The sequence below is a fragment of the Aedes aegypti genome, chromosome 3, assembly GCF_002204515.2.
Source record: "Aedes aegypti strain LVP_AGWG chromosome 3, AaegL5.0 Primary Assembly, whole genome shotgun sequence".
NCBI classification, from domain to species: Eukaryota; Metazoa; Arthropoda; class Insecta; order Diptera; family Culicidae; genus Aedes; species Aedes aegypti.
The window spans coordinates 264,517,047-264,541,806 of NC_035109.1; the positions used below are offsets into that span (position 1 = coordinate 264,517,047).

Below are 24,760 nucleotides of genomic sequence, written 5' to 3' on the forward strand. Positions count from 1 at the left end.
TTTAATACAATTAATTTGCATATCGGAAATCGTTAAACTGCACACGAGACTTAGCCGGCTCTCCAAACGTGTTCGTGTGCAGCGTTTTTCGCCGTTGTCGGCAAAGCATTTTCCGCGACACCCTAAGGGCCTAAGAGGTAGGGTTTGAGTGCTGTGAGGTTATGCGATATGTCGAAGGATTTCGGCAAATAGCGTTCGAAACGGAATTCCGCAGAATTTCACGAAATTTAAGTTTTTCAACTTTGTTACGTTATGCCAAAATGTCGTTATTCAATTAATTAGATGTCGCTGAATCTATTTCCGTTTTCAAAAATCTCGTACACTCAGAAATAAAAATAGTCACAACATTACTAAAGTTTATGCATTAATGACTATTTTCTATCTGCCTCTCTTTCATCCTGCAAGGAATTTTATTCCTACTTGTCAATTCGCCTGGATTGAAGCATTGCTAAGCTTCAACCCAGGCGAATTGACAAGTAGGAATAAAATTCCCTGCAGGATGTAAGAGAGGCAGATAGAAATAGTCATAAATAAATAAAATTTTGTCATTCTGTGACTACCCGTGTTTCTGAGTGTCACGTCTGGTTAAGGAGATATTTATTGTTGAAAATGCATAATTTACCGGTTTCAGTCAAACCAGTTCTAATGTTGATTTCTGTGCTAATCATAAATGAGTTTTTAGGTGCTAATAATTATGAATCAAAACCGTATATCACACACCCTTAGAGTGCAGCAATGCGCCTAATGTCTGTTTGACGGGGATTCCCGGTTTGAACGGTGCTAGACGTTGCCTGGTGGTGGAAACTTTCCGGTATCCATTTAGGAAGGGGTTCTTCCGCACTTTTGTTGTGCACCATGCCAACTACAACAACCTAATCATCGGCTGGTGAAAACGACGTGAGATGTGAAAACATACGAATGGAAAGTAAAACAACGAAACTACTCGTGAAAATCGGGCCCAAAGTTGACAGCTAGAGTGAAGTGTTTGCAAGGAAAGTAAAAGATTTCGGATTTTATGCCGAACCACCCATGGGTGTATCCAGGTCCTCAAAAGTTTATTCACTAATTTCACGCAAAAACGATCAGACCGACCGAATAACAAATCGACCACATTACGATTGATGAATGACACTTGGAGGATTTGAGTTTTGAAGGAAGTTCCAACAAGATTCCATAGATGATTTTTTAAAGTGGTCTTTAAAATAAATTTTTTGGGACATTTTTATAAAATTGTCAAACATTTTATCGAAGCATTTCATGGATGAACTTCTGGAACAATTCTCAGAGACGTTATTAATACTCCAAGAATAATTTCTGGAATAATCCCCCATGGAGTGATTGAAAGAGAAATTCTATGGAGAAAAATAATGAAAAATGGCGATAGGGCTACAGAGAGGAATTGTCTACGCCCATGAACCCACTCTACAACTGAACTATATGCACTTCCTCTAAAGACTGCAGAAGTGGGTGGGCTATGCATGCTTGCATCTTCATTTGCCTTTGGGCTCGGTGTTTCGTTTTTTTTTTCATTCTAAGTTTCGGAACAAGAGTGCTCTATTTTTTCCTACATTTGTTTGCATGTTCCTCCACTAGCTTTCAGTTTCGCGCGGATGGTTGGGTGCTTTTTGACGCTGAAAAATTTATATTCTGTGCTCATTTATTTTTTCCGGCATTTCACTTCCCGTTGCTGTTTGATGACTTGGTATGTAGGTTTTGGGAGGCCACGCCATGATGTAGCGAAAAAAAGTGGACGTTTAGAAATAGGACCCTGCGGCAGGCACACCCCGTTGACTATCGTGGCCAGCGGCGTATCATATTGCAATTTCCCACGAAATGTGAACGGCTATGACTAGCGGCTAGTATGGAAGTGATTCGGTATTAAGATGCTTGATCGCATTTGAGTTTACATTAGGGATTTCCCTTGAACTTGAGCTTGATTGACTTCTTCAATTTCTTATGTAAGGGCGTCTCTAGGCCTATTACACTACGGACTCACTAATAAAGGATTGCAACACTCAGCTGAATATTGAATCACCTCCAGAATGTTTAGCATCACCTCAAAACAGGTAAATTCGCATTGCTATATCTAGAGACACCGCTAGCGCATGACGGCTCACCATAGTAGGATGTCCGAAAGAATTTGAAACTATTGAGAATCAGAGCTACAGGTCCAAAGGTGGATGGTTGTGATGGCTATGATCGTAGTCCTCATGTAAAGAACAAACGAACATTGCTGTATCGTGTCAGCATCGAGGAGGCAGCCCCTCTAGCACGATGCAGGTAGCGCAACCCTGGTTAGGTGGCCTATCGAAGACTCTTCACCAACCAAGAAAGGTAAAAGTAGAGCAAACGGATTGATTTAACGGCAACAGACCCGGCAACGAATAAAGGACAACGATTGGAAAGTTGGATTTTGCAACGTGAGAACTTTGAACGAACCCGCGCGTGGTGGGCTCCTGGCTCGTGAACTGCGGAATGTCGGCGTGAACGTGACAGCTATCCAGGAAAAACGCTGGCCGAGAACCAGAGAACGCGAATTCCGAGCGGTGGACCCCATCGCCAACACTTTATTCAAGTACCACATCTACTACAGCGGTGGCGACAGAGCAGAACATGGAGTTGGCTTCATAGTGATTGGGAAGCATATGAAACGAATTATTCGGTGGAATCCGGTAAGCGACCGAATCTGTGTATTGAGAATGAAGGGCAAGTTCATCAACTACAGCCTGATCAGCATATATGCGCCAACGAATGATAAGCCCGATGACATGAAGGATGAATTCTATGAGAGCCTGGATAAGGCCTACGGAGAGTGCCTAAAACAAGACGTCAAGATCGCCATCGGCGACGCAAATGCGCAGATCGGGAAAGAAGATTTCTTCCGACCCATCATTGGAACGGAAGGTCTTCATTTCGTTACTAATGATAATGGCCTACGGCTGTTAACCTTCGCTGCTGCTAGAGGGATAGCAATCAGCAGTACCTACTCCGAACGAAAAAATATCCGCAAACACACCTGGCGACACCCGAGTAGCGATGCTTGCTCCCAAATAGACCACGCGCTGGTTGATGGGCGACATTTCTCAGATGTCATGGATTTCAGGACCTTCCGAGGCCCTAATATCGACTCGGATCATTATTTCATCATTATTATTTGCTGGAGACGTCGACAGCCTGTGGGACCCTATCCACGAAGCTGTGACAACATCGGTGCGGGAAGTGATTGGCACTGGTCAACGACGAAGACGAAACGACTGGTTCGATGAAGAGTGCCAGAGAGTGACAGACATGAAGAATGTCGCGAGAAGCCGTATGCTTGTGGCCGGTACCCGACAGAACAGAGAGCGGTACAGGGCAGCGAGAGCCGAAGAAAAGCGAATCCACTGCAGAAAGAAAAGGCAGCACGAAGAAAGTGTGGTAGGTGACGCTCAAGAAAGCATGAACCGGAATGATATGCGGAGATTCTATGCAACGGTCAATGGTGCGCGGCACAATACCGTACCAGTGCCCGCCATGTGCAATGATCGAGAAGGGAATTTGCTGACCGATAAAACGGCGGTGGCTGCCAGGTAGAAGGAGCACTTGCAGCAATTGTTGAACGGTGAAATTGTAAATGTAGCGAGGAACAGGATGAACATAGATGATGATGACGATCAAGCTGTGGACCCACCGACCATAGGAGAGGTTAAAAGGCTATCAACGAGCTGAAGAACTGTAAGGCTGCTGGGAAGGATGAGATCCCGGTCGAGCTTCTCAAGCACGGAAGCGACGAATTTTTGCAAACATGTCTATAATATATGATAAAGATTCTTCAAATATACGTAGATAAATGCTCATCTTTTTCAAGTTGTTTAAGATCCGACAGTAGAGTGTTCCATTTTTTCCCCGACCATCAAGCATTTGGGCTTCCCGTAAATCTAAAGTTTCCTTTTGTTCTTCATATATTTCCTACAAAGATTCAGCTGAATCCGTTGCACATTGGGCCAGACAGCAAAATTAGAAGTAAAAAAATATTTTGTTTATGGAGTTGATTTTTTAGAACAAAAGCGTCTTCGGCAAATTTTTTACATATGAAGAAGACTACATTTTGACATTAAGTGACATTAGGGTGGTCCAAAAAATACGGAAATATTTTTGCCAACTTTTATGCCTTGTTAGCGCCTATATACCATTTGAATCTCTAAGTTATACCTTTCGGACCTTGCGCAAATTGCATCCCCGTTTTTCCCCCTTTTTGAGATATTGACGTTTGAAAAATATTATATTTTTCAATAAATATAATAATAAGACGCAATTTTGATAGAATTTGAAATAAAAAAAATATAAGCAAAATGTCAATTTTTCATGGACCACTCTACATCATTGAAAATTCCATAGCAAGGGCTACAGTAGACTTACTTCAAAGCGCTAACTTGAAAGGCATAAAAGTTGGCAAAAGCATTTCCGTTTTTTGTTGGACCATCCTAATGTCACTTAATGTCAAAATGTAGTCATCATCATATGTTCACTTCACTTTTGTTCTATAAAATCATCTTCATAGTCAAAATATTTTTTTAATTCTAATTTTGCGGTCTGGCTCAATGTGCATTGGAATCTTGAGCATCGCAATGAGTTTTTTAGAAATCTGGCAATTTTAATAATTTGTGCATAAAATTACATGCGAGCATATTGCATGCAACAAAAATCTACGCAGTGTGCGGTGATATTTAAAATGAAAACCAACATCAAATATTTGTGACAGCAGAACGCTTTCGAGAACGGCATTTATAATGACACAATTGCATTATTTAACTAACTTAGTTATTTTAAGTGATTTAAAAAAATCCATTTATGCTTTGTAAGGAATAGAGAAGCTTTCGTATAATTAAAATGTTGTTTGTTTCTAGATAGAATAGAATAATCAAAACTTGAAAACATAAGAATTTGCTGGTAGAGCATGCTGTCAATTGTTAGAATATCCAAAACTATCCTAATATTGATGCTGCCATGCACACGTCCTGACACAGACTCATCGTTTCAATAATTAAGCAAATCTTCAGATGCTGAAAGAAAAAATTATGTTAGCCTTTTAATTAAAATGCAATAGTGCCACTATAAATACCGTTCCCAAAAGTGTTCTGCTATCGGACATATTTGATGTTTGTTTTCATTTGAAAAATCACCGCACATTGCGTAGATTTTTCTTGCATGCAAAATGCTCGCATGCAATTAAATGCACAAAGTATTAAAAGCAACAGATTTTGAAAAACTCATTACGATGCTCGAGATTCCAATGGATTGAGCTAACACTTTGCAGGAAGTATATGAATAACGAAAGGAAACTATAGATTAAGGGGAAGCACACTCTGCGGGCGTGGAAAGTGTTAAAGATCATCCGGCTGCCAAAGGTTTGTTTGAGCTGCTCTATTATAAGATGTGGAGAATGCATCACATCCGAATATTTAAAATCGCCGACGAATTTTCCAAGCAAAACCTTCGTCAATCATTACCCGGTACGGAATAAACAGTGTGAAACCATGCAAGTACATTTTCGCACATCTAATAGCACTGGTAGTCATTGGGTCATAGGGAACGTCATCGATAAGTTAAGGCAAAGATCCGACGAGCATGGTATTCAAATTACCCTCTTCCGCAAACAAAACTTATTTATAATTTCACTAAGAAAAAAATACTACCGATCACAAAATACGTGTTGACTTAAATGAAAAAAGCGACAGTTGGATTCATGTAACGCCCGGAGCACACAAATTCTTGAATAATAGCCATAGTTTCGTGACTTGTAGTCATGATATTATGAAACATAAAATTTTATTATTTCATGACTTTTTGTTCATGATTCCGGCAACTGATTTTTTCCGTGCAGTCAACAGGAATTCAAATATTATATAAGTAGGCTGCGACCAACATCGCACCATGGAAACATCCCCTTTCTATTTTCAGACTCGACGGCGTGTACACGGGTAAGTAACATTACTGCTGGAAATTAATTATTGGTTCTGGTCGATCCCCTAAAATGCAGAAATGCACACACAGAACACTATTTTTAAGGTGAAGATGATAAGGAAGATATGGGAGATTGGATTTTAGAACTTTTTAAAATTTTGAATTTTTCTAATAAACCTTGTCCAACCTAATTTACGAAGTGCAAACAACAAAAATTGTTTTTATACTGATTCTATACGATTTTCATGAGTTAACCAATATGAACACCAAACTATGCTACAGTTTTCTAAAAATTAACGCACATAGGTTACGTATAATGTTTTTATAGTGTAAGTCAATCAACGATAGAGCTAAATAATGCATTGCCGTTTCCGTTATCATACTCCTTCTTCTTGTAGTTGACACTGGGACATAGCCTGTTATAATTTATTGAAAAAAGCAGCATTGTATTTTAATCAATAAATTCTTTCTAGTTATATTTGACAACGGATATTGTGGGCTTCTAGGTAATGGAAATTATCCTGATCGGAATTCGTTTGACCTGAAATTTAATTTGGCGGCTTCTAAATGATGCAAATTTCCCTGAAATAGCACTGTTAGTTATCCATACGACCTTACAGTTCATAAGAACTATCGGTCATTTTCGGCCTAATGGCCTTTTCGGCCTAACGACTCTTTCGGCCTAATAGGATAGAATCGTTGAGTGTAATCTACTCTGGGACATAGCCTGTTATAATTTATTGATTAAAAGCAATATTGTCTTAAGGAGTTTTTCGAAAAGTAGTCGCACACATTCAAAACAGTCTCAAAAATATAGGGTTGAACCCACAAACAATTTTTTGATCAGAAATACTTAACATTGTATTTAAAAATGATTATGCAGTGATATTGTTTCAATAAAGTGGCATTTTGTAGGATAATTTTTCAAATTACTAACAGATGACGATGAAGATCATGCACACCTCCTGTTAAATTGATATGTTAAAAAATGTGTTAAATTAAAAAAATGGCTTTTGTTTATGCTAATATATTCTGTGCCACAACTTTCATGACATAGTGTAAAAAATATTCTACACGTTAATGGTAATATCGAACGATTGGAACGAATATTTTTTTTCTTGATTGGAAAAGTTTCTTTGCATATTTATGAAGTAACGTAAGCAAAAAATGGTACTTTATGTAATTACCGCTATAAATGACAGAGCTTCAAAAGATGATTAGAGTAAAGTGGGGCAAAAGTTCGAGTGGTGTAAGAGTTTCTTTTTAAGATTTCTAGCTCAATTCAAAACAAATCTTATAAATGTCATGGTAGTTTGAATGCTATTCAAGTAAGAGACTTTCAATCCAAATATCATAAAAATCAATTGAGATTTGGAAAAGTTATGGCGATTTGTTGTTTTTTGACGTGAACATTGTAATATTTGATCAAACTTTCGTTGCATGGAACCAATTGAAGATAAAATCTTTTTTTCAATATTTTATGTAAGGGCGTTTCTAGGCCTATCATAAGGTTGCTTTGAGGTGTATAAGTTTTTGCATAAATGCTTAAAAACAATTGCTGGCCCAAAGTGGGGCAAAAGTTCGAATCAGCGGGGCAAAAGTTCGACCCATAATTTCACGGAAAAATTTGCAAATTGCCTAGAATACACATATTTTTTTCAAATTTAGTTAAATTTGTCTGATCCTGTGAAAACTGTCACCAAAATTTTACATTTTCATTTATTTTTGCGAAAAACTGCTATTTTTGAGTATATTACAATTAACACGGTTTTGGGCAATTTTTTGATGAAAATTCAATGTGTATTTTTCGTCAAACATAGCACTAAAATTGGGACAGGGCTTAAGAACCTTATTAAAAATTGACCAAATTTGTGGGGTTTAACCTAAGATTTTTATACATTGATGATTATGGGTCACTTTCGTGCATAGGAATTTGTTTAAATATTATGTAGCGACATAATTATTATATTGAAATGCGGACCAATCATAAAAAAACGAATAATTACTTACAATCTTCAGAAACTTGATATAATTCGATCAACTTACCTGGAATGACAAAGAAAAAACGCATTAGTAAGTATGAGAATAACTTGATTATAACAAAGCTTCGCTAAGGGCAAAAAGCTACGGCAATAAAGACTATAACAATAAAAATTATCGTTCACGTAAAATTTAAAACCTTAGGATGTATGAAAAAGACTCTCACCAGGGATGGAAAATGTACCGTAGCAAACATTTACCACCCTCGAGATTCACATTTTTCTACACGACCATCAAAATCCAAAGCAAACCATGACCGTTCAAAACAAAAAAATGTCACGGCTCTTCAAAACTGTAATCTTCTTCTTCCTAACGTTTTTTCAAACCCGAATGCGAAATAACTCGAGCCGGACGACACGATTTTTCCGGTTTTCGGGGTTTTAGATTTTTTCTCGATAAAGGCAACATGATATTGACCCTGTTTATATGCATAACAACGGAATGATTGTGCTCTTGCTATTAGCGCTTCTTCTTCTTCTTGGCATTAACGTCCTCACTGGGACAGAGCCTGCTTCTCAGATTAGTGTTCTTATGAGCACTTCCACAGTTATTAACTGAGAGCTTTCTTTGCCAAAGTTGCCATTTCGCATTCGTATATCGTGTGGCAGGTACGATGATACTCTATGCCCAGGGAAGTCAAGGAAATTTCCATTACGACAAGATCCTGGACCGACCGGGAATCGAACCCAGACACCTTCAGCATGGCGTTGCTTTGTAGCCGCGGACTCTAACCACTCGGCTAAGGAAGGCGCTAATAGATTTCAATTAGTTGAAAACACAAGCGAAATATTAGCGATTGAACTATTTAACATTTTTTTCAATCATTCACCTCGAGATGGCTGCCCGAAAACGATCATAGTGGAGAGACAAAAACGTTCAAGCAGTGTGTGAACCGTTGGCAGCTCAACGCCTGATGGTATTGATGCTGCTGCTGCTGCTTTGTGTTTTGGTTGACTGGTAGAATCGATGAACTGTTGTAAATAGTGGTCACAGTTCCCAAGCCTGGCTCTCACCCAATTAAGCCAAACATATTTTCGAATGTCCTGACTACCTAGTTTCGAGGAAATATTCTTCATCTACATTCGGTTGAAGCGAGAGAAGACTTCACTTGATCCACCCCTCCTCCTTTCCTGTTGAAATTAAAATACCCCAAAGATGGTGAACCATTTCGCCAAGCTATGCGATGCCAATCAAGAAAATCGAAACGTCCAAACTCCTTTTGTCACGCCATGTCTTCATTAGATGACGCTCAGGTTTTTGTTATTTGCCTTCTCATCGGCGTCGTCCTATGACTTGTCCTTGATACGCGAATCCACGGTCAGAGTAATCTACGAAGGCTCTCCTATCATTAGCCCTGAGCAGGTGAGTAAAATAGGAGTAAGGGGTATTATCAAAAGAGATGATGAGCTTTTTAGCTGAAAACTTTCACGCGATAAAAAATAAAGAATGAGACTTCCTTTCTTTGATTAATAATCGTTTCGGGAGAGATTAGTTCCGAAATTTGTCCCGAATAGAATGAAAGCAGAAAAGTCAAAGGTCAATCTCGTCATTTTTTATGCCTTTATGTAAATTTGAAGATTTTTTTGCCTTTTCGCTTCAGGGACATTCGACCTGAAAGAAGGGACGAAAGGACCCACCAGAGGAAGTGTCGGTGCGGCTTGACATTTAAAACACTTCCGTCCATCCGTCGTGCTCTCTGATGGATGAATGAAAGGAATGGGTGGTCGTGATTTGCTTTCTGTTTCAGACTTGGTTTTGCTTCCATTTGAATCCTACCGAAACCTTCATAGCAGGAAGTGCCACAGGGAGTCGGCTGGTTTTCCTCCCGTTGAGGGAAACCAAATTGTTTCGGTGTGAGCTCAAATATGACAAATTAACCTTTTGCTAGAAATGAAGCTTTGACTGGTGGTAATATTTTTTTTATTATTGGACAATTTGGGCCGATTTGAATAAAATTTTAACCAGAGCTCAACCGTGGATTTATGTCTAGAAGTAAAATTTAAAAAAATCAAAATAGCCAATTTTCCCAGAAATTTCTAGATGAATTTGCACGGTTTCCCTGTACCGTTTTGTTTCAAATTCCAAACATGACTCATATTCCGAACACTCGACATTTTATAGCGATTTTTCAAGAAAATTGAAAACCCTTCAAGGAATGATCAATTTTTCATTCTTTTTTTTTGAACTGCTACGGCAAATGAAATGTAACAATGTGTATACAAAATGTTAATAAAAGCTCAATTTAGTTCTAACAAATTAGAGTGATAGTGTTGGCTCACACAGAATACCTAGATATAAGAAACGAATGTAATGTTTGAAATAATAATAATAAAGTAATTTAGAAAAAAGAAGCCGGTGAACATAGTAATTCGAAAATCCAAGGCACATCGTTGAAAGCACTTGTTAAATTTTAAAACAGAACTGAAAAGTACTACTTTTCAGTATCGTTATGAAACAGTTCAGAAAAATATAACTTTCCGTAAGAAAAAAATAGTTCAGGATGTACCACTCACAAGATTGAAAGCGTTAATTACAAACCACGTAACGTGAGGATTATTCAATCAGACACAGATTTAGATCAGTGCTACCGGGCGAGCCAACGCCCAGTCCCCGTTCAACAACGGTGGCCATCACTTAACAGCACTATCAAAAGTATACAAACAAAGCGAACGCAATCCTTTCTGCAGCTGACCGACGCGATGTTGTGCTTTTGTATTCCCCAGCCCCGACGACACTAATAGGAAAAGATAACATTACTATCACGCCGGGACTCTGTCCCCCCTCACCCGATTTTCACCAAACCTCGCTCCTATCTATATCGCACAAATCCGAACGTCGTCGGCTTCCAAGCCTTCCATCACGCGATCGTATAAATCTAGTGGCTTGCTTTCACCTCGTTTAATTATACCATTCTTCTTCGCGGCATGGGGTCAAACTATAGGCAAACCCCCACCCAATTGACGCAAAAAAAAAACGCCGAGGATTCCACTTCTTAGCCATTTGCTTTTTCCTTGCTGACTATATCGTCGCACAATGGGGTATTTTGAATCAAAATTTTTGAGAATCTCGTACGGAAGTAACTTCACACTTATTAATTTTTTTTTTTGGCGAAATATAATTCACAGTTAATTAATGATCATGTAGGCAATTCCCGCCTAAGGAAACTTGAAGTTATAAGGTTTTAACGTTCTGAAGTTTACATGTACCGAAAAACGGGGTATTTTTTTATAGTTTTTCGTAGAAAACTTGAATATTTATGCATGCTATTCATGCTGAATTATAATTCATATTTTTAAAACAAGTACTGGCATCCTAGCTATCGATTGCAGTTGATAAATTGCCAAAAGATTTATTTTATTTATTGTACCAAAACTAGGCAAGCGACGACTCAGTCTTTATAATTTTGAATACGTGTGACTTTTCTAATTCAATTATTGATGAATGACCACTTTGGTTCTTCTGGCCCACCGAAATAACCTAGGAATGGCCACCAGAGATGCCCGTATTGTGGGTCATTTTAGTTTTAGTAGCAAAACTAGATATGCGACGGCTCATTCTTCATGATTTTGAATCCCTGTGACTCTTCTAGTTCAATTATTGATAAATGCCCACTTTGGTTCTTCTGGCCCACCGAAATAATCCAGGAATGACGACTGGAGATACCCGTATTGTGGGATTTTTAATTTTTTATGCCAAACTAGGCATGCGACGGCTCATTCTTTATGATTTTGAATACCTGTGATTCTTCTAATTCAATTACAGTAAGGACCCAATTTTGTCGGCCCCTCGATGAATTTTTGGCTGACAAAATGGGAAACCTGACAAAATCGGATCATTTTTTTCCGTTATTCAAATTTTGACGTGTTTATATTTGCTTATAAACCGCGTTTAGAACTTACTTGGGCTCTTAAGGGGGCGGTGGACATGGATGTAGCCAGGGTTTTTATCAGGAAAAAAGGGGAGGTCGAAAATCGGTTCTTAAAATATCATTCACGATTTTCACTCCTAATCGATCATTATACACTACCTCTGCACCCTATTTGCATGAAACATAAAACGTGATTAAACTATGTAAGATATCCATCCAATATTTTCACTTAAGTAAAGTGAAGTTCAAAATGCGTATTGTTTTAGTGTTGAGTAACGGGACCATTTTGATTCGTGGAGAAATAATTATTGGAAAAAAAGCTGAAGATCCGATTCGTTGTGGTCCGTTTGATCAGCAATTTTGTTATGGCCAGTAAGACAAAAGTAACCAACCTGAATTCCTAGTTATACATGACCGTTGAATTATTTAAGAATTTATCCCAAAACACCGAAATTTTTAGAAACTTCTTCAAAATAGCAGCAATAATTGCCTCGAAGTATAATTCAAAGAATGTTCCATCCGGAGTTTTCCACATAAATTTTCCTAAAATGTAGTTTAAAATTCATACAGAAGTGTTTTGAAGATTTTTTATAGAATTACTTCAAAATTTTACAGACAGGTGAATACGAGTGCTGGAGAATTTAAACACAAGATTAATTCCCGAAGTACATATTTTCCATCGTCCAGAGGGGAGGGGGCATTGTCATTGCCCCTATGGCTACGACCATGGGTGCATGACATCAAACATCATCATCAGTTTCAATGTAACACCACGTTTACGTTTACATGACGAAAACAATGTTTTGACGAATTTAAAATAGGTTGACAAAATCGGGGGCAGACAAAATCGGGGGCTGAAAAAATCAGGTCAGTACTGTATAGCTAATTAAGCACTGGCTCTTCGGGACCACCGAAATAATTCAAGAATAGCCAATGGAGATACCCGTATTGTGGGACATTTCTGTTTTTGTACAAAAACTAGGTATGCGACGGCTCAATCTTCATGATTTTGAATACCTGTGACTTTTGTGAGTTGTGAGTTCAATTATAGATAAATTACGACTTTGGTTCTTCTTTACTACCACAATAATCCAAGAATTACATCTTAGATACCCATACTGTGAGATATTTAAGTTGTTGTACCGAAATAAGGCATGCGATGGCTTATTCTTCATGATTTATAATACCTGTGACTCTCCAGGTTCAATTATAAGCTAACGACCACTCTGGATAATTGTTACCACCGAAAACCCCCAGGAATGAGCACCGGTGTTATCTCTATCTCTATGGGGCCTTCTTTAGCCGAGTGGTTAGATTCCGCGGCTACAAAGCAAAGCCATGCTGAAGGTGTCTGGGTTCGATTCCCGGTCGGCCATAGAGTATCATCGTACCTACGACACGATATACGAATGCGGAAATGGCAACTTTGGCAAAGAAAGCTCTTCGTTAATAACTGTAGAAGTGCTCATATGAACACTAGTTGAGAAGCAGGCTCTGTCCCAGTGAGAACGTTAATTCCAAGAAGAAGATGTTATCTCTATTGTGGGACATTTCAGATTTTGTTCCAAAACTAGACATATGACGGCTCAATTTTCCTAGTTTTCTGAGCACGTGATCTATCTCACATAATAAAGTGGATGGCTAGTCTAGTCCTTTGCTGTCGCTGAACTAACCCAGAAATGTCCACAAAAGAAACTTGTATCGTGGGGTACAATAGTTTTTGTACCATAACAAGATATTCGACGGCTCAATCTTCCTGATTTTTTAGGCATGTGACTTGTCACACACAATAAATAGTAAATGACCACTCAGGTCCTCAGGTTTCAGGTTGGCCGACGACGCTGTAGAATCGATACCCGTTCTATGGCGTAGTTGATTACCGCGCCCAGTCTACCATATTGGGGGTCGTGAGATCGAAGCTCACCAGAACGATTCCATTGTTTGTCACAAATTTTACATATCAATATGTCCAAATTGACTTTTGTGTCTACGAACTTCAGGTTTTATTCTCGGTCACAATCAACTAGAGTGATCATTCATCAATAATTGAACCAGAAAAGTCACAGGTATTAAAAATCATGAAGCTTGAGCGTTGCATGCCTGGTTCTGGTACACAAACTGAAATGTCCCACAATACGGGTATTTCCGGTGGTCATTCCTAGGTTATTTCGTGGTAGCAATGAGCCAGAGTGGTCATTCATCTAAAATTGAACTATTAGAGTCACAGGTATCCAAAATCATGAAGAATAAGCCGTCGCATGCCTAATTTTGGTACAAAAACTGAATTGACACACAAAACGGGTATCTCCGGTGGCCATTCCTGGGTTGTTTCGGTGGACCAGAAGAACCAAAGTGGTCATTCATCAATAATTGGACTAGAAGAGTCACAGGGATTCAAAATCATGAAGAATGAGTCGTCGCATGCCTAGTTTTGGTACAAAAACTACAATGATCCACAATACGGGCATCTTCGGTGGCCATTCCTTAGTTATTTCGGTGGGCCAGTAGAACCAAAGTGGTCATTCATCAATAATTGAGCTAGCAGAGTCACAGGTATTCAAAATCATGAAGAATGAGCCGTCGCATGCCTACTTTTGGTGCTAAAACTTAGGGGTCCCATATTACGGGTTTCCCCGTAATCGTAAGGAATTGGACACAATTCATTTGGTTTTGGGGTTCAAATCTGAGTAATTTAATCGAATTGTCCAGATTGGCCACCTCCCGGGACTTCAGGAACCGGTTCCGAATGGACCATACTGGACCAAATTTTTCAGAGAATGTGCGCCGGTAATTGGTTCCTTATTACAGAAAAAAAATAATATCAAAATATCTATCAACCGAATAGTACCGATGTGAATTACATATACAGAACTGCGATGGAAACTTACTTTTCTGATGTTCCGGGTTTCCGGAACCGGGTATGGATAACTAAGTGATTTGAGAATCTCAATTCCCAGTCCACGTGAATACCTATTCAACAATATGAAAACGGTTCAGATTGCTTGTTTAGTTACGAAACTACAGGTCGTCAAAGTAAAGGTCTCTAGAGGGACTTTTTTCAGATGTAGCAGGTTCCCGGTGGCCACAGTGACCAAATCCGGATCTCCGGGAGGGTTTCTGAAACTAGACATATGTGCCCTTCATTTAAGCCCAACAGAACTAAATTCGGTCAACACACTGATTATTGCGAGCTGCTTTTTGTTAGGGACTAAGGAAGGTTAAGATGATTATAAAACGAAGCCAAACTTTGAATTTTCCAGTGCACAAGTCTAGAGAACTTGAGAACTTGATGACCGTTCGCGTAGAAATTCGATCAAATTGTTTGCTTGCTGGTGGTGACCAATCGGAAAAAAAATTCTACACTGAGCGCTGTTTGATTCTCAAGTCTTGTGCTAGGGAAAATTCGAGGTGTGGCTTCGTTCTATAATCATCTTAATCAAAGAATTTTTTATCCAAATCTCTCAAACTCTACAACATTTCCTAAATTATAGCATACAACAATCGATTAGTTCCTGTTCCAAGGGGTACGGGAAGAGGTCCGGCTGCAAACACATTTGTTAAGAAGTCGTTCTAATTTTTTTTGTATGTGTTACTCTAGAAATCTGATATTAGTTAGATATGGATATGAAGTGCTTTGTACAGTAACTTTCTAAGGAAACCATCAAAATTTTATTTAAGTTTTCCTGGAAAAACCTCAAAGAAAACCATATCCAATTTCTGAAGAAGTTTTTTGAGAAGTTCTAGAATTCCAAAATCCTTAAGTAAATAAAAAAAAACTATAACTCCATAAGAACCGCTTGTGTTGTTTTAAAACATAAAATCTCCGGAAGATACTTGGATGATTCTTTGGTGAGTTTTGCGGAAGAATCCTCGGACGTCATCCCAAGGAAAACAATAATTCTAAAGAAATCCCTGCTTAGAAAATTTTTGAGTTTTTTCGTAGAAGAGATTTTGAGAGAACAGTTGAACTTATTCCGTTAGAAACTTTATTGGAATGTTGATATCTAAAAAAAAAGGTTGAAGAGGTTTTTTTGGAGGAATTTAAAAAATTAAAAGGGTTTTGAAGGACTATGCAACACCATTTATTTTTTTTATTATTTTATTATTATTTTTTATTTTATTATTAATCTAAAGAAACCTTAGAGAGTTTAATAAAGCAGTGAATCTATAGAAAACTTCTATGAGAAAATACGAACATTTTTCCGATTGAATGTTAATTTTCTTATGAAAATGTTTTGTTACATTAGGAGGAATTCTTAGAGTAACACTTGGAAAAATCATTAAATGAATTTTTGCAGGGAGTTTTGGAAAATTTTTGCTGCGAATTTTTCAGTGCTTGATGAAGTTCCGAGAGATTTTCTGAAAGATTTGTTAAAGAAATCGAAAGAGAAACTTATGAAAAAATCTTGAGGGCAAAATAGAAAAAAAAAAATTAAGAATTTTTAGATGGAATTATTGCTTGGTGATCTTGAAGACAATTTTGGTGAGTCTCCTGAGACAAATGATTAATTATTTATAATTATTATATGAATGATATCTCAAACTTATATTAAATTTATATGTAATAATTACGTAAAAGGCCTTGAAGAATTGCTTGATCAATCTCTGGCGGAATTCTTCAGGAGATTTTTTTAAGCAATTTGATTGACATTCTTCGAAACATTTTCTGGTGAGATCAGAAAGCCTAGGAAACTGCAGAAATTTTTTGTTGACTAATAACTACTAATGATTTTCCGTGGAAATCCCAGAAAAAAACTAAGTGTAAACTTGTAAAGGAGTTCTTGGAGAAAGCACTGAAAAAGTACAGAAATAATTCATGAAGAAATTTCGTAGAAATTCTCAGAGGAACCTTTCAAAAGCACATACCCAGTAAACCACGTATCGTATAAGAATGTGCATCCAAAATCACATATTCGTACGCCAAAAATCAGAATTGCACAAAATGCCAAATAAGGCGTTATCAATGTCGACACAAGTTGTATATAAATCCCAACTACGATTTATATACGACAATCTGTGTTGACGACAAAACATGTCGTAAATAGTGCGACATAGAATCGCGTCAAGTTGTAAAAACTGACAGATCATATATCAATCCAGACAACATCTTACGAAGTCGCAATAACTTAGCAAAAATTGCCACCCAAACTTGGTATCTACTGGCGATGGGCCTCAAAGAACAACAAAGTATGTGTTGCTGTACAGGAAACATGCATTAATATTTGCAAATGATGACCTGTCTATTAAGTAGCCCTCGGTGGTACAGTGGTAAGGTGTTCGATTCTTAATCCTAAACACCCGCGTTCGAGGCTTGCTGGGATTTTTATTTTTATTTTCATCCAAATTTTGTGGCATCGTTTATCTAGGTATATAGCCTTTTCATGCATTCTATACGATTGAATTGATTCATATAGAATGATGTGACCCGAAAGACAGTAAGTTATAGGGTCACTCAAATAAAGATTTTCTATCTATATAGAATGATACCTGAAAAGTTCGTGGAAGATTCACAAGAGATATTCCTCATGAATTCTTTGGAAGAATTCTTCTAGTTTTTTTTTTACTGGACAAATAATGAATAAATTCCGTGTTGAAAATTGAGGTTTTCAAATATCATTAATGTGCAGATGAGCAAATTTCAGTGATATCAGTACACTGATGTGCTAATATCAGTGATGAGAAATAGTTATTTATGCAACAAGTTGCAGAATGATGATTTTTTCAGCAGGAGTTGTACATTTATTCAACGAGGCTTGCCAAGTTGGATAAATACGACGAATGCTGAAAAAATCGAGTTTTGCAACGCGTTACATGCAACATTTTATGCAATTATGAAAATGCCGTTCTAGTTGGATTATTTCTAGAAATAGAAGGCAACCCTCATAGACAAACATCCACGTGTCGTATCGACTATGCTACTGTTCGTACAGGAATGTCACAATTTTTCTCTATCCCATCGGTATCACATTTGAACTACACAACAGGTAAGACGCCGAATTCTCATGCAATTTTCAGTCATATTTTACCCACAGTTGATCCTCATGTTGGTAGATGAGGCCTGCACGAGCCACCGTAGGAAGATCCGTTTTTTTGTGAGCTTGACTTTCCAACTTTACTACATCTTCTACGTCCGCTAGACGATCCGAATCTTAATTAGAATAGCTCTCATGTGTCTGATTTGGAACGCCCAATGGATGTAGAATCAGAAACTAGTTGAATGAGTTTTTTTTTTAATAATTCAGAGCATCTAATTGCTGAGACGTGTGATCAGAATAATTCAATAGTTGACGACACCAAAAACAGTGCTGAAAAGTGCTACTTTTCAGCACCGTTAACAGTACGGAAAAGTAGAACTTTTCAGCACTGTTTCATCTGGTAGGATAAGTAGGCCGTTAGAAATGAACAATATTCTTAGATAAAAAGTTGGCTCATATAGTACGGAATTGCGAAATGATGATTTTTTCATCACGAGCTGTACAGTTATCCAACGAGGCTCGCCGAGTAGGATAAATGCAACGAGTGCTGAAAAAATCGAGTTTTGCAACGAGTTGCATACAACATTTTTTGCTATTACGAAAAATGCCGTTCTTTTGAATAATTTCTAACATCACAATCGTATTTCAAGGGTCTCCACATGACCTTTCATGCAACGCATAGACTCAGTTAGTTTTCCATGTAGCAGTGTGATCTTGAGTAAGACAGTCACAAATTGTCTCGCTTTAATCATTATTCTATCGATCTGATTCCGACGACGAACCAGGTAAGACGCCGCATGCAGTTTTTTACTTATTTAAGTTATTCCCCATGTGCCAAACTGCATGCACAAACCGTGAATAAGCGTGAAGTTAGGCTCCGGAAATTTGGGAATTTACTCAACAGCAACCTTTACGAACACTGGGTGACCTGATTCTAAATCAGAATGATTACCTGGGCTCCCTTTAGTCGGTTACGAAACATCCGATGGTTGTAGAAGCAGAAGAATTGTCACAAACTAGTCATTGAGATACACAGGGCGGTTCAATGAATTGCGAAGATATTTAGTTGGTGACTCCCAAAACATAACTGAAAAGTACTACTTTTCAGCACCGAAAAGAGTGCTGAAAAGTAGTACTTTTAAGCACGTTTTTTGTTGTTAGGAAATGTAGACCGTTATGAGAGAGAGGGGACAGCTGGCTTAAATTACGAGCTTCCAAAAGTAAACGGAACCTGTCACCAACTGTCACTGGAAAATCGGCACATTCGAAGGGCAAAGCGTGAAAAACTGTCAAAATTCATGTAAGTGTAATCAGAATTTCTATGGCGATTTTCGATGTTTTCACGTTTAAAAAAGTTGAGTACCTAGTTGTGTGTTGACAAACTGATTTATTTTTTTATATTCATATCCTTCTTCCTAGCGAACAAGAAAAAGTGAATTTTATTTTGACCACATAAAGTTCATTTGATCGTTGTGCGCAACCCAAGAATTAAATGAAAAAGTCAAAGAAGGCAAGAAAACATGCCAACTGTCAATGAGCTGTCTCCTCTCTCTCAGGTTATGATGTGCATTTCCTTGATATAAAGTAGGCTTATATGCAACGTAATGGCAAAAATGACTTTTGGCCAGCTAGATTCGCCAAATATCCCTTAGTGCATCGTCGCTTTCATCGCAGAGAGAGAAAATATGATTGAATTGGATGTTTAGTGGTTAAGTCTGGCGCGGCCGGTGAAAAGAAAATTAAGACCTGTCACACGCCGGTCTGCTCCCCATCCCGGGAAAGTGCGAGAGTTCCTTTCGTCGTCGTTTGGATTTTCATTTGCGGCAATAATAGTGCTAACAGCGAGGTGGCGACTATGGTGTCATAATTAGAATCAGAGGCCGTGTTATTTTTTGTTCAGAGGTAACCCGTGTTGTGGTCAGAACTTTGCCTAGAATATCACAATGACAGTTTGAGAATGGCTAGTTGGAAATATGTTTTGGTGATTTCTGATTGTGGTACTAATTATGATAAATGAGCTGAGTAGTGGACACTTCGGCGCCCGCTGCAGGAGGTGGTACTCTTTCCTTGTCTCCAAAGCTTTTCCAGTGTTTGCCTGGAGTCGTTTGGGGGTCAAATTGAACGTTTGGAACTCTGCCATCGCAGATAGATCCTATCGTTTTAACAGCTTTCTTCTTCCCTGCTGTGAATATTCAATAGTTTTATATTCATATCATAAGAAAGCTGTTCCAAAATTGTTGATGCTGCTCAAACGCAAAACATCGGAACTTTTTGCCAATTTTATTATTGATATCTTCAAATTTCAGGGAACCTGTATTGCCGTTGCAGTAAACGCGCAGCTATTCATATAAACTACCCAGTAAACACACGATCGTATATAATAGGATTTAAGAGTACAGATGTGGAGGCGATATACGTACACTTTGCATGCAGTTTAATGGCGCATGTACGTATATCGCCTCCACTTTTGTACTCTTATGCGCTATCATCAGTAGCGCAACCAGGATTTGGTTTTGGGGGGGGTTTGAAAATTTGAATTTGAGGGAGTATTTTTAATTAGAAAAAAATCAACTTGAAGATTTGAGTGAACTTCACTATTTTAACACGCATAGTAAAAATTTATTGAACAAGTCTACAATACATCGACACGACACCGTTTAGTCGACCATCTGTGTTGTTCTTCAAACATATTTTCATATTTTTAACGATGAGAATGATCTTTAAGCGCAAACTTTTGCTTTAGAAATCATTGCAACTACTGTTACAGTCGGTCGAAAGCAAACCAGCATTGCAACATCTAACTTCCAGTGCGAGCATAACTGTCTCATATTAAAAAATCGACAATTAAGAGGATCGATTCTAAAAGTCGAAAACGAGTTTTGCTTTCACTGTTAAGATTGTATAACCAAATATGTGCGAACATCTTGTTTGTTTTCAATAGGACCATCAAATTTTATTTTTGGATGATTTTGTAGTCCTATTGGTTAACCCCTCTACTAGCAGCATCATTTTTTCACTACAAAAAATATATTCAAATTGCAATAACTTTTTTTTTTTTCTATGTTTAAGCACCATTTTTTCACAAATTCTCAAAAAACTATTGATCAAATATTGATGATTGGTCATCTAGATCTAGAGATATACAGAAATTTCTTTGTGGACCGACGCGTAGCCATAACCCACTCATCGCAGGTCACAGATTTATTATGTTTTTTTCGGATATTCGCTCTCCGAAATAATACATTTATGAGTGCCTGTTGTGAAAAAATAAGCAATTTTGTGCAGTCGTTTTTGAGTAATGAGCATTTATGTTTCTGGCACCACGTTGGCCAAATGAAGATCTTGAGAACTTCAAAGAACATTATATCGTAATTTTCAGATTTCCCTAAGAATACTTAACTGATTACTAAATATTTGACAAACTTCTCACACAAAGCCCTCAATTTGGTATTAGGAAAAAGCAAGAAAATTTCGTTATTTATGAGCTTGTTTAAAACAAATACTTATAAGAGTTGAAAAAAAAACACAATTTTGAAGATGTAACCTTAAAACCACTGAAACTCTTAGTGTTTGTAAGAACCAAACTGAGTTACTGCTGCGTGGTTGCACGAGATGTGTAGTAATGAGTTTCAAAAATATACTTGGTAATCCTTAATTTTTTTCGGCTCTGGGGGGGGGTTTTGACCCCCAAATCCCCCCCCTGGTTGCGCCACTGGCTATCATATACGAGTTTGTGTTTACTGGGTATGCTCAGGGTAGTTTGTTCAAATCCGGCCGGTAGCTTTTCTAGATTTTTTTTTCAACCTCTATCTAAAGGCATATAGTACGTATCTTCGTGTTGACCACTCGCTAGTCCATTGGAAACTAGAAAAGGGATACCGTAAATCGGGGGCAAATTAATCACTAAGGCGAAATTGATTATATCTGAAACGAGTAACAATCCCCCTCTTCTTCTTATTCTTCTTGGCATAACGTCTTCACTGGGACAGAGCTTGCTTCTCAGCTTAGTGTTCTTATGAGCACTTCTACAGTTATTAACTGGGAGCTTTCTTTGCCACACTTGTTATTTTTGCATTCGTATATCGTGTGGCAGGTACGGTAATACTCTATGCCCAGGGAAGTCAAGGAAATTTTCATTACGAAAAGATCCTGGACCGACCGGGTATCGAACCCAGACACCATCAGCATGGCTGCGCTTTGTAGCCACGGACTCTAACCAGTCGGCTAAGGAAGGCCCCAGACAGGCTTGCTCTGGTTATATAAGCACTTTGAAATGTTGTGTGTGAAAAAGGGAAAGAGTCTAGAAATATAACTCATAAGAAATCAAATGTAATGACGTCTGATGATTAAGCATGGAACTGAAAGTCATCCCTAGACTAGAATTCTACAGCAACCACGTGCATACAGAACTCTCATTGTCGCCGACAATGTTGCCCGGCATTGAAAACCACACACATTTAACTAGGTTTGGGTTAGGTCAGCCTTCAACCAAGGGCGCTTCGAAAACCGACCGTAGCTAGAAAGCCGAATCTACAGCAAAAAAGAAAAGGGAGTTCCATCCACCACTACATAGGGTGCCGGTACCAATGGTTGTAATGTACCAGTAGATTGGACTATGGAATAAAACATACATTTTTCGATAAAAATGACATGTGTTATTTTTGGTGGATAGATCGCCCCTAGTTTAGTGGATTTGCCAAATTTCAGCTTTTTATTCTATTGAAAAGTCATATAAATGATTAAGTTTACGCAAAAAATTTGCTCCCTTGCACCAATAGTCGCCGTTGTGTCCCAGTAGTGGATCAACGGATGGAAGCAGTTTTTAAAATGGATGTATAAAAATGAAGAAAAGTCCCAGAGATGTACTTTATGCTTCATTCGAAAGATATTAATTGCTGATTCGTGGGAAAAATGTAAAAGCTATGTAAAAATTACCATTTTGTTTAAAATTCCTTGTATCAATCACGAACGTCTACTACTGGAGCACTAGCGCAACTACTGGAACACGTGTACCAATAGTGGCTCAAGCGATTTTATGTTAAAAAATTAGTTTTATCACTCTTTTCATATTTTTCCCATATAGTAGAGGTTGAAATCTTTCTGTTGACGCCGAAAGATCTCTGTTAAGGCTTTTCGTTATTTTGTTATGATTTTTTAAAGCTTAGGTAGTCCACTATTGGCACCGGCACCCTACAATAATTAATTGCAAATCCCGCAAACTGACATCGTTGTCTAAATGAATCAGGCGACACAATGGTGCTGGTTGTTATACCTGTGTAGACCTCGACTCAACCTTTATTTTCCATTTTATGTGGAATACGGTTGAAATGCTTACCGACGAAGGTTGGCTGTTACCGGTGGTGATGACGTTGTCATTTGGCATATCCTTTCAGTTAGGCTCCACTGGAATTGATAGTGGTGAAGGTATACCGGTAAAATGAGTTTTGTTTTTGAATATATATAGCTACATCTAAATATGTTAAGCCTAAGTAGTGGTATCGGATATCACGTGAATAAAGTAAACAGATTATAAAAATTGTATTTCTTCAATGAATTAACATTTTTAACTTTTCCAGGGCTCTCCTCAATCTGTACACTCTGCATAATTTCGCTGATGATACCATTTTCCATATTTCCTTTCGACGTTACAGGTGGTCTCCCTCTGATGTACTCGCCGGCCCCGCGAGGTGACTGTGAAAACTGCTGCCCCATCCGGGAGCCGAAAGATATTCAGTTTTTCCTGTTCACGAGGTAAGCTGCACAGTTGAGTGGAATACGAAATGACATTGCATCCAGACTACAGTATCCATTGTTTTGCCTTAACCCGTTAATGCCCAGCGTCACATTTTGAGGACAGATACGCCGTATGCCAAGCGTTCTTCAGCACGTGCCAAGGGTTTAGGGACATTGTTTATAGCTCATAAACCTTTAAAATGAAATTAAATACTATTGTAATATTTTTGGAGAACTTGTTTCTAGGCCATTTTTTTATTCAACCTTGTGCATATGCGCTCCAGCATGATTAAATGTCTCACACTATGCAATTTTTAAGGTTTAGCTTCCCTGTCAATAACGATTCTCCCAAAATTTAAAATTATTTGGAATAAATTTATCTGGGCATACAACAATTACACAGCGTAACAACATTTTTGCGTGTCTCAAAGATCAAATTATGTGAATCTGATGCCGTTCTCAGAAATGTTTCAGCACGTCACAATTTTTAGCTACAGGTCACCAAACTTGTATAAAACACTGGTTTCATTGTGTTTATTTAATATTTAAAGTATGATTTATCAAACTTTTTTGTGATCTAATCCACCAAGCAAGCAAAATAGGAAATTAACTTTTATTTCATACATAATTTGATTGAAATTGCACGAAGAGATTTAGATTAATTAGATTTTTTCAACATGCTTGCATTCTCCATACAAAATTTTTTGTTTCTCTTATATGCCAAAATATACTTTTCCTAATTATCAGAAAATAACGTTTGAGCATCGAAAGTAATCTAAACTTATATTGGTAAATTTTGTTATAAATATGAAGTTTGAATTATGTGGCAAATTAAACAAATCAAGCTGACAAACTTGCATGCAAGTTGGCTAAAATAGTCAAGAATCGTATTTTCAACAGTCAATATCTCAAAAACTAGACGTGCTATGACATTTTCAAAAACGGTAATGGATTCGACTACCCTTAAATAAGTAAATAGTGATATTTTGGTTTGAGACAAAAGCGTATTCTGCCTTGTTATAGTTCATATGGGAATTACTATGAGAAATGCCAACATTTTGTGTTCAGCTTTCTAACTTTTCGTTAAAACATTCTGTTGAAATATTCACAATCTTCTCAAGTGAAATTTCCCCAGTAACAACTTTGTTAAAGACCATGTTTTGATTGGAGTTCTGAGTAATTAGTTATTATTCACTTCGAA

The 24,760-nt window shown here is 37.8% G+C and overlaps 2 protein-coding genes across 5 annotated transcripts in view; one reads left to right on the plus strand and one right to left on the minus strand.

The window, feature by feature from the left end:
* LOC110677921 (probable serine/threonine-protein kinase DDB_G0282963) overlaps nucleotides 1-24,760 on the minus strand; it is a 329,903-nt gene that overhangs the window by 188,984 nt on the left and 116,159 nt on the right. The window lies entirely within an intron of this gene.
* LOC5573759 (phospholipase A1) overlaps nucleotides 1-24,760 on the plus strand; it is a 157,000-nt gene that overhangs the window by 101,657 nt on the left and 30,583 nt on the right. For all 4 annotated transcript variants that reach the window (XM_021849939.1, XM_021849938.1, XM_021849940.1 and 1 more), the window contains exon 3: nucleotides 23,478-23,577. In XM_021849939.1, the coding sequence (XP_021705631.1) occupies nucleotides 23,478-23,577 (100 nt within the window). The remainder of the gene's footprint in view (nucleotides 1-23,477; nucleotides 23,578-24,760) is intronic.